General features: G+C 38.3%; 1 protein-coding gene across 1 annotated transcript in view; it reads left to right on the forward strand.

Moving 5' to 3' along the window:
- Positions 1-11,098, forward strand: part of pld1a (phospholipase D1a) — a 49,910-nt gene extending 38,812 nt beyond the window's left edge. The window contains exons 19-26 of the mRNA XM_047345268.1: positions 2,253-2,363; positions 4,506-4,594; positions 4,770-4,883; positions 5,027-5,076; positions 5,175-5,309; positions 6,548-6,701; positions 7,756-7,873; positions 9,030-11,098. Coding sequence (XP_047201224.1) covers positions 2,253-2,363; positions 4,506-4,594; positions 4,770-4,883; positions 5,027-5,076; positions 5,175-5,309; positions 6,548-6,701; positions 7,756-7,873; positions 9,030-9,254 — 996 coding nt within the window. The 3' untranslated portion in view covers positions 9,255-11,098. The remainder of the gene's footprint in view (positions 1-2,252; positions 2,364-4,505; positions 4,595-4,769; positions 4,884-5,026; positions 5,077-5,174; positions 5,310-6,547; positions 6,702-7,755; positions 7,874-9,029) is intronic.
- The last annotated feature ends 202 nt before the right edge of the window (positions 11,099-11,300 follow it).

Raw genomic sequence — 11,300 nt, forward strand, 5'->3', positions numbered from 1 at the left:
TATGACCGTCTAATTTACTGTTAAGCTCTGTCCAACATTGCAACTCCAATAGGCACTGTCAGCACTCTTTTATCTGCAAATACAGGTCCTTCTCAAAATATTAGCATATTGTGATAAAGTTAATTATTTTCCATAATGTCATGATGAAAATTTAACATTCATATATTTTAGATTCATTGCACACTAACTGAAGTATTTCAGGTCTTTTATTGTCTTAATACGGATGATTTTGGCATACAGCTCATGAAAACCCAAAATTCCTTTCTCACAAAATTAGCATATCATTAAAAGGGTCTCTAAACGAGCTATGAACCTAATCATCTGAATCAACGAGTTAACTCTAAACACCTGCAAAAGATTCCTGAGGCCTTTAAAACTCCCAGCCTGGTTCATCACTCAAAACCCCAATCATGGGTAAGACTGCCGACCTGACTGCTGTCCAGAAGGCCACTATTGACACCCTCAAGCAAGAGGGTAAGACACAGAAAGAAATTTCTGAACGAACAGGCTGTTCCCAGAGTGCTGTATCAAGGCACCTCAGTGGGAAGTCTGTGGGAAGGAAAAGGTGTGGCAGAAAACGCTGCACAACGAGAAGAGGTGACCGGACCCTGAGGAAGATTGTGGAGAAGGGCCAATTCCAGACCTTGGGGGACCTGCGGAAACAGTGGACTGAGTCTGGAGTAGAAACATCCAGAGCCACCGTGCACAGACGTGTGCAGGAAATGGGCTACAGGTGCCGCATTCCCCAGGTCAAGCCACTTTTGAACCAGAAACAGAGGCAGAAGCGCCTGACCTGGGCTACAGAGAAGCAGCACTGGACTGTTGCTCAGTGGTCCAAAGTACTTTTTTCAGATGAAAGCAAATTCTGCATGTCATTCGGAAATCAAGGTGCCAGAGTCTGGAGGAAGACTGGGGAGAAGGAAATGCCAAAATGCCAGAAGTCCAGTGTCAAGTACCCACAGTCAGTGATGGTCTGGGGTGCCGTGTCAGCTGCTGGTGTTGGTCCACTGTGTTTTATCAAGGGCAGGGTCAATGCAGCTAGCTATCAAGAGATTTTGGAGCACTTCATGCTTCCATCTGCTGAAAAGCTTTATGGAGATGAACATTTCATTTTTCAGCACGGCCTGGCACCTGCTCACAGTGCCAAAACCACTGGTAAATGGTTTACGGACCATGGTATCACTGTGCTCAATTGGCCTGCCAACTCTCCTGACCTGAACCCCATAGAGAATCTGTGGGATATTGTGAAGAGAATGTTGAGAGACTCAAGACCCAACACTCTGGATGAGCTAAAGGCCGCTATCGAAGCATCTTGGGCCTCCATAAGACCTCAGCAGTGCCACAGGCTGATTGCCTCCATGCCACGCCACATTGAAGCAGTCATTTCTGCAAAAGGATTCCCGACCAAGTATTGAGTGCATAACTGTACATTATTATTTGAAGGTTGACGTTTTTTGTATTAAAAACACTTTTCTTTTATTGGTCGGATGAAATATGCTAATTTTGTGAGATAGGAATTTTGGGTTTTCATGAGCTGTATGCCAAAATCATCTGTATTAAGACAATAAAAGACCTGAAATATTTCAGTTAGTGTGCAATGAATCTAAAATATATGAATGTTAAATTTTCATCATGACATTATGGAAAATAATGAACTTTATCACAATATGCTAATATTTTGAGAAGGACCCGTACTTTTATCATCCTAAGTGCATTTTTTTATCAGTAAACCGCACAGTTATTGTGCAAAACATAGTAGCAGTGAATGGAAGCATCTAAAAATCCCACTTCTCACAGCAAGCTAACTCCACGATTGTGGCTTTTGGGAGGGAGGTAAAAATACTGACACGCAATATGTTAATTTGACTCAGACACTAAGATAATAAGAGAAGCTGCTGCAGCTTATATTCATGGGGAACATGGAGGAATGTTTGGGTTGAGCAGAGTTCGTATTTTTAATCAACAGCTGCTGACGTTTTGAACTGGGAAACCTTAGGTTCACAAACAACACTTGCAATCTCCCCAATGGTTTTTTGTTCTATCTATTGTTACTACAAATATATGGCCCATTCCCATATGTTTTATTAGGTTAAGAATTTTTCTATTAGGAATGTTATACCCATATTAGTTGTGTTACCAGTCAATTTAGTATACTTTGCAGTACAAGGAGCTCATCACACACACATTTACTCCAGGTTGCATCTCCTTTTTTAAAAAGCTTGTCTGTAATAACTCTCATTTTTTTGTATAAGGTGCTGCGATCAGCCTCAGACTGGTCAGCGGGCATAAAATATCATGAGGATTCCATCCATAATGCCTACATCCAGGCCATTGCTAAGAGCAAGCACTACATCTACATAGAGGTAAAGCATAAGTGAGGCTGTTATAGGACTTTTTTTATTAACATGTCTGATTAAGAGCATCAACAGAGATGATCAAATGAAAAGGGAGGGTTTGTCATGGGTTAACCTGATGGCCTCACAGTTCAAAACTTGTATGGCTTTTTTTTGTTGTGCTTAAATGTCCTCTCTGTCTCTGTGTGGGTTTTTTGGATTCTGGTGTCATTCAACCAGTTTGCTATTGTGTTAAGTTTCTGAAGATTGGGCTCGCTCGTCCATTATTTTAATCTTGTTTGTTTGGAACTAAGATGTTTCTCGCTTACAGGTGTGTTTGGGATTATTATGTTTTTAAAAAATATAGATTTTAAGGAGCTTTCCTTTTTAGCAAGTAACATGACTTTTTCGAGTGTTTTTGATGTATTCAGACTAATTCTTGATCCTTAGTACGTAATAAGTAGCCATGCCTCCATCATATGATAAACATTCCCATTCACCATGCTTCACTGATTACCGTGGCTTGAATTCACTGTCTGCAGTCTGAGACCCAAAAAACAATCTTGCTTTCATCAGTCCAGAAAATGTCACAGCACTTCTCTTTAGGCCAGTCCGTGTGTTCTTTGGCAAACTGTAACCTTTTCAGCCCACGTCGTGTTTTTCAATAATGGGATATTGCAGGAGCTTCTTGTCAATAGCTTTGCTTCACCGAGCCGCCTTGTAATTGTTACAGTACACACAGGTAACTCTGGATCTCTGATCCCATGGAGCCAATCACTGTCTTTGATGTTTTTCCTGTTCTTTAATCTATGTGAATTATGTTTTTATTTTCTTTCACATCTTTCTGGTGTTGGTTTCTGTTTGAAAGCTTTTGAGATCATTTTAGTCTGTTATTTACTGCACTACTTTACAGACCCATTCAATAAATTTGAATATTGTTGAAAAGTTAATTTATTTCAGTAACTTAGCTCAATAAGTGACACACATTATATAGATTAACTGCACAAACACAGATGTTTTCAAGCCTTTATTTCTGTTAATTATGATGATTGTCTGCTTACAGCTAATGAAAACACAACATTTAAGATTAGAATATCATATCAGACCAATAAAAAATAACCTTTTTACAACAGAAATGTGAGCTTTTTGAAAGCTATGTCGTATAAATCCTTAAAGGTTATTATTTTCAAAAAAATACTATTAATTTGACAAACAATTCTCATTCGCTTCAAACAACACACTACTCAGAGAGGAATGCATTATAAACTGCATGTACACCATCTGCTGCTTTTGTCTTAATGTCTTCATGCATGTCAAAACTGTTACGTCTGTTGGTTTTATATTACTCTACTACATCTATTAGTAAACTATTGGCCTTGTAGAACTGTATGGAGCCAATCATGGTCTTTGCAGTTTTTCCTGTTCTTTAAAGTGCGTTAAAGTACAATTTCTCATGATGTTCCAGACACTGGAGTATGCATTGTCCTCAACAGTGACAGATACTTTGTCCAGGAGTTTCTGTAAGAAAGCTTTTTGATTTTTAAAGTTGTTTCTCACTCGTCACATACAGCTACAGTCCTCAGTAAAGTCACTTCTAGCTCCTGGTGGTTATATTTTAATGCTGAGCTGTCTGCTAAAGTGGATAGGCCAAAGCTAACATGTTTCCGCTCTGTTTGTGAAGAACTGTGTGATTTAATATTTTAAAAGGTGCTATATGAATAAAGTTTTACTTTAGTTACTTATTTATTCCAGATATGACTCCTTGATAACTCTGATCACAAATGCCTCAGTGGGATTGAACCTAAAACATGTTATGAGGACAAAACTTAAAATCAATTGTCCTCCTGCTTTTAATCTATCAGAACGTGAAGGTGCAACAACAGAAAGAGTCTTTCTTTCACTGTGAATGCCATTGCAAATGGTGAAAAACACTTTGTTCGGGAAAACCTAGATTATTCCTGTAAATAGGCTTATTCGAGTTTATTGAATTTATTCTTTTAATACATTAGAGAAGCTAAATCTTTTTAGAGCTTAAGTATTTCTGTAATCAGATGACTTCAGTTAGCCAATCTGGGTGTATTTTGTGTCTTTGTTCAGTGAAAGGATTTATGGGATTGTTATGGCTCACTGATAAATTAATCTTTCATTTTGCTTCTATTATTTCTATAACAGAATCAGTTTTTCATCAGCTGTGCGGACAACAGAACAGTCTTCAACAAGATCGGAGATGCTATCATTGAAAGGATCATTAGGGCACACAAGTAAGTCCCTTCTCTGTTGTGTAATAAATAGAAACAGTTTTATCTAGTATCTATCTCTTTTTAATGTTCATTATCCCTAGTTTGTGTAATTACAATTGAACATTGGCTTCTGCTTCTTACAGTGCTGGACCCGAGAAAAGGTGATTGTTAAAAAACATGATTATTTGCTTTGCAGGGAGGGTAAGAAGTACCGCGTGTACGTGGTCACTCCTCTGCTTCCTGGCTTCGAAGGCGACATCACTACAGGTGGAGGGAATGCGATCCAGGCTGTGATGCACTTCAACTACAGGTATACAACCTGACTTCTTAATGAAACTAAGTGAGGTACTTAAAATGGAAAGATGAAGGAAGTTTCTGGCCTGTTTCTGTCATGATGGGTATTGTTATTAATGTACTTGAGCAATGTTTGTTTTATGTTTTTGTTTTATGCAGAACAATGATCCGAGGAGAATATTCCATCATCTCCCAGCTAAAAAAGGAGAGTAAGTAAAGCACAAGTTTTAATATTTTAAAATTTAGGTTGAAAAATAAAAAGTTCCTATCTTCTAATTGTATCTAATTGTCCTTCTCTGTTGACCAGTGGACGACCAGTGGATGAACTACATCTCCTTCGCTGGCCTGCGGACTCACACCGAGCTGGAGGGGCGCCTCGTCACGGAGCTCATCTACGTCCACAGCAAGATGCTCATCGCTGACGACAACACAGTCATCATTGGTTAGTCTGTCTCGAGTCTCGCCTTATGTCACTCTTCCTTCCTTTGCCGTTCTCATCAGCTGCTATTTGAATACATGAATTTCTTCGCCTTGCCACAAAGAAAGTGGGAGATAGCTCAATCTCTGGCTCCATTTGCCCGTCTTTCACCATGTTTACAGCTAACTAAGGTGCAAAACAATGCTGTGGCCATTTGTGATCAAAGTTGCACAGCTCTGGTATGCCACCTACTGGTAAAGAAAGCACATGTCACCAAGAGAGGATGTGAACCAACAAGACGACTTGTGGTAGCAACTTCACAACTTTGAAAAAAATATTTTTTTATTTTGACATGTCATATTAAATGACTTTAGTATGACACAACGTTTATTGTAGTTGTTTTTCCTCACTTGACTTAAAGCCCTTTCACACTGGATGGAGGCTAACCCAAGCTGTCCAGGATCTTTAAAAGTGTTTTAACAACTCTGAATATTAGCAAATTTGGAAAATCTTATTTCAGTGGAAGGCAAGCGCCCTATGGTGTTCAAAGTTCACGGCATGTAGGTTTACTTTTCTCCATGCTGCTTTTTCGGCCATCCTTTAACAATATTATTGTCATGGGTGTCATCTTTCTAAATTTCTTAAACGGCATATATACCAATTATATTCCAGTATATTCCAATTTTTACAATCCAAGAAAAATCTAAGAAACCGGCAACATAAAACTCCCACTAACCCACATTTTCCCACATCTACTGGTATTGCTGGAAAGAGATAAGGGGGGTAGACCCCTTTTGGGCCAGAAACGTTCTATCACTGGAACAAAGAGGCCTTAGCATGGCTCATGTTTTTGTTTTATTTTTCTCGTGGTAGAAAGCTTCAGATGCTGATTAAACTCCTGTTTGTTGCAGTTAGAACATTGCCTTTGAAGGTGCATGCTTGCACATCATCATGGACGAGCTATCACTGCTGCTATGTGGTTCCATCGCAAAGCATTCGAGATCTGCCACCATGATGATGGATTACCAGTCTTACCACAAAGTTTTGTGCTTGCTTAAAAAAGTCAGGGAACTCGCGTGCCCCACCAAGCATAATGGTGACAGCACTGCATTCTAGATTGAGACATCGCCAAGACCGTGCAGAGATCATCGATGTTTGTTTTTAACGTGGTGGTGCAGTCTTAGTCTTAGTCCAGGGTAAAGGGGGAGGAAGTGAAAACACCAAATTAAGTTGATTTAAGCCTTTTTTTGTTCTATGTGTAGGTTCTGCAAACATCAATGACAGGAGCATGCTGGGGAAACGTGACAGTGAAGTGGCAGTGGTTGTTGAGGACTCTGAAAAAGTGGCGTCAGTGATGGATGGGCAGGACTATGAAGCTGGACCCTTTGCGCTTGAGCTACGCCTTGAATGTTTCAGGTACTCTTTGAAAATAGATGTCTGTGTTAGGTAAAAAAATAAAAAAAAGCCACTACATTTACATTACATTTCCTTTTGATCAGAGTAGTGGAACAATTTCCTTCTTAAATTTATGAAGAAATCTGCAACTCTGCACCAAAGAGGCTCAAGATTTAAAAAAGGAAAATAGCTGCAAAGCCTTTACTAAGAAAAATAATAATTTATAAAATTTTGGATTTTGTGCGTGCTCTTTTGTCTTCTCCGTGACTGAAAAAAACCTTTTATTGGGCAAAGTATGGCCAGGAAAGTATTTAGAAGAAGCACAATGACCTATTTGTTATGTTAACCACACAATATCCTGTCAGTTGCATCGTCCCCTATCACTGAAAAAAGGCATGTCCCCGCCGTGATGAAGGATTTCTGTGAAAATGAAGGGAATGAATGAAGGAGTTCTAGCATGTGTATAAATTGGTTTGCAACACTAAACTAAGACAACAACTGGCAGAGCATGTTATTCCTATTCAGCTTAAAGCACTAGAGGACATACTGTAGAAGGCCACCTGAATGTTTCTCTGAAACAAGCTGCACCAAAAGAAATTTTGTTCGGCTCTTTTTTTCCTTCTTCGTTTTGTTTTATTAGCGCCCGGGATTTGGTTATTATCATTTTTTAGCAGTGTTTCCCCAGAGTACTGTTGGAATGTAAAAGCTACCAGGCAAATATGCACCATAAAACAGTAATGTACTCCTCATTGCTCATATTTACTCATATGTTTAATTTGAACTCTTCCTGATTTATAAAAACATAGCAGTGTTGAAGGTGGTTGAAGAGAACAGTGATGTTTTATTCCACTCATGTGAATGCAGGAGGTTGTTTACCTAATAATTATAGTCTTAAAAGGTGATCAAACTTATAATCTGTGTTGTTGACAGGTAACAATGTGTGTATAGCATCTGCACCTTATGGTTTCCTTAATATCAACAGGTCTGCTTGTTTGTGATTATGATCACCTAATACTGAACTCGGCTAAATAACAAGTGATTATTTGAATATTTACTGTTATCTCCTCCTGAGCAGGACAATCCTGGGAGGCCACACGGATACAAGCATCGACCTGTCCGACCCCATCAGTGATCGTTTCTACAAGGAGGTGTGGATGACCACAGCTGGCCGGAATGCTACCATTTATGAGAAGGTAGAGCAGATATGCTGCTGTGTGATATAAACAACAATAACAAAAAACATTAAGATGGCTCAGAATTTTGTCATGTATTCGATATACAACTATTCTGGATTCATATATTTTTGAAGAGGTAATGATTGAAGCGGCTCAGACCTTTAATTGTTCAGGAGGATGAGTTATAAAAATAATGCAATTTGCCTCATTTTTGAATCTTCAAAGAGAAATACAGAATTTTTTTTTGCACACCACTTTGAAAACAATTTTGTTGAATGTTTTCTACATTATGCAAGTATCCATGCCTTGATTCTTTAACCACACTTTGTCATGCTACAACTACTAGCTCTATTGTATTTTTTTGGTTTTATTTGTCAGGCCACCATAAAGTAGCGCATAATTATGAAGCGAATGGAAAAGGAAACTTGGTTTTCTAGATCTTTTATGCATAAAAATCTAAAACCAGCTTCTATTCTGACATGATTTATGAGTCACTTATTAATTGATTTGTCACACTTTAGTCTTAGTTCATAATTATAAAAGAAAGAAAAGGAAACAACACTGTTTTTTCTTTTGGAAATAAAATCCTAAAAGTTGTGATGTGCATTTTTTTCTCTCTGGCCTGTCTGCTTTGTCCCTTGGTCTTCATGGTGCTCTTTGTGTACTAATGTTCTCAAACAAACCTCAGGCCTTCACAGAACAGTTGCATTTATACCGGGATTGAACTACAGGTGGACTATTTACTAATTTTGAGACTTCTGAAATCAGTTGGTTTCACAGGATTTTATCTCGGGGTATAAGAGTAAAGAAGACAGATTGCAAATGCATGCCACGGTTTTCAGATTTTTATTTGTAGAAACTGTTGAAAACCATTTATCATCTTTCCATTTCACAGTCAAGGACTACTTTGTGTCACGTAAAATAAAAAACAATACATTGAGGTTTGAGGGTGTAACATAATAAAATAATAAAGTTCAAGGTGGATCAATACTTTTGGCAAGGTACTGTAATTAAGTCCAATTGAAAATCTGTTTGAGAGAAAGAGCTCCAGATTGTTGCTGTTTACCCTGGAAAAGTGTTTAGAAACGTCTCCAACATTCTTCATATACAGACAAAGCTGTGGACTGACCATAAGAGGCTGTGAAACTAAATGTGTCCCCATGTCTTGTTGCAGGTCTTCCGTTGCCTTCCCTCGTCCCTGGTGAGAAACATGTCCGAGCTGGAGCAGTTCCAGTCTAAGCCAGCGTTGGCCCAGACTGACAAGGCCCGCGCTCAGGAGGAACTGCGCAAGATCCGAGGCTTTCTGGTCCAATTTCCCCTGGACTTCTTGTCTGAGCAGAACCTGATGCCTTCTGTTGGATCAAAGGAGGCCATGGTTCCGACCGAGATCTGGACATAAGGGAAGACGACCAATACAGGACCTGCATGATAGGACTTGTGATCATACAATCCAGACATGAGTGTCAGATTTCCAGCCTTCTTTTGGCTTCATTTAACAACCAGGCACAGACAAATCTCTCAAATCTGTGGATACCTAAAAACACTATATTGTATAAAGGGACTGCAAGTCAGATGAACCTTGTGGATGTACAGTATGAAGAACATATGGACTCTAATTATAACAGAGTTGTTTCAAATTGAGGAAAATTGTTGGTTTCGCGAAACATCTCTAATTTCAGTTGTGATTTTAAACTGTAGGGTCAAAGCAAATATTTCTAAGGGTCCATCATGAAGCCAGGAAAACAGTTTGGTGTTACTAACAAATATTCCACTCTCTGTCGATCATACCACAAATACATCGGGAATGGTACTGCATGTGATTCACTAAGTTTGTGAGATGTTAGTGCTAAACTTGCTGTTTTTTATCCCAAAGCTGAGCAGCTAAGCCTGCATCTGTGCAGCTTTTAACTTGAGTTTCTTAAGTTTAATGGAATAGAGTCTCATCTTGAATCCCTTTTTTTTGTTTGTTTTAATGGAAAGTCCAAAATATTCTTGCTGTTCTCTCTCAACGATGACGAGTGATTTGCTTCCTAACAAATCATGTTAAATATGCGCATCTGCCAGTGCTGCATCTACAGATTACAAAGCCGATCAAAAATAAGAGACTTCTTGGAGACCTTTGTTCCTCGTTGAAGACTTGTTGGGACAGGTTTGTATCTAGAGTTACATTTTGTGCATCTATATCTTTTTTTTTTTATTCATAAATGTAGAATAAGAAGATTGGATGGATCAGACAATCAGGCTGTATATTTAAATGAATTATTTTCCTTTTGCCCAGCAGGTGGTGCTAGCTTCCTAAAATACAGCCTTCATGCCAACAACTGAGATGCATTCTTAGGTCTCTTTGGTATTTCCCCAGTCTTTGTGCAGTGAAGTTTAAATCTGATTAAAATAAATATTGTAGGAATTTCAGAATTCCTAAATTCCAAAAAGCATTCATGTAACAGGACAGAAACCAGCTTGTGCAGTTTGATTTATGACTCATGTCATGGATGTGCGTGAATGCATGCAGGCTGTTTTGACCACTTTTTAAATATCTGTCACAGCATCTCGCTTGATCACGATCTTCCTTTGAATGTGAAACTAGAGCGCAGCTTCTTGAAGTTAGCTGCAGCTTATTCCAAATGTAGGACTGCAAGGAATTATTTGACTGAAGATCTTCGATGTGGAAGAGAATTGAGAGACTGACTGAGCAGTCAGTAAAGAAAAAAAAAGAAAATCCTAAATGACACATTTTCTTTTTGACTCCGCACCTTAATACTGTTTTGTTACACCCAGCATTTGTGTCAGTCAGTTTGGTTTGAAAGCAGCAGGGTGTGGGACATTTTATGGGATCTTGTGAATAAAGACTTCTCAAATGGGACCAAGAGATGTTAATTTAAGAGAATCTGCCTGGAAAGTGTAATGTTTACCCTTGCTTTATTTGTCAGTGCATAACTATGATTTAGGAAGCATTTAACACTTTATTTTTAATTAGTATTGTGGTTATATTGATGATTGTTTATTTGTAATTGAATTTCACTATTGTGTAACTCCTTGCCTCTGTCTATGTACAATCTGAAGTTGTTCTAATTTTCACCTTTCAATTTTAAATGGTGTAATGTAGATGGCTAACAAGAGCGATGATTTATTGGACTCTTGCTTCTTTCATTCCACAAAACGTGAGCATTTTAATGTCATGATCTTTGTACCCAACAGAGGCTTTTATTGTGAATATGTTCACAATAAAAAATGTAATTTATACTCCTGACTAGAGCATTTTAATGTTTGATCTGGTTTAACATTTTATCAGATGTTTGAAGACTTTATGTGAAAAGGCCATAGGGTTGTTTGGTTAAACTGATCATACCTTGTGTAAAGTTTAATAATTAAAGTGCAAAAGAAACAATGCATTGACAGACTAGTTGTAGTCACAAAGGAAAAATGTTTTTATTTGTACAGAATT

Source organism: Girardinichthys multiradiatus, chromosome 19, assembly GCF_021462225.1.
Source record: "Girardinichthys multiradiatus isolate DD_20200921_A chromosome 19, DD_fGirMul_XY1, whole genome shotgun sequence".
In the NCBI taxonomy this organism is placed as follows: Eukaryota; Metazoa; Chordata; class Actinopteri; order Cyprinodontiformes; family Goodeidae; genus Girardinichthys; species Girardinichthys multiradiatus.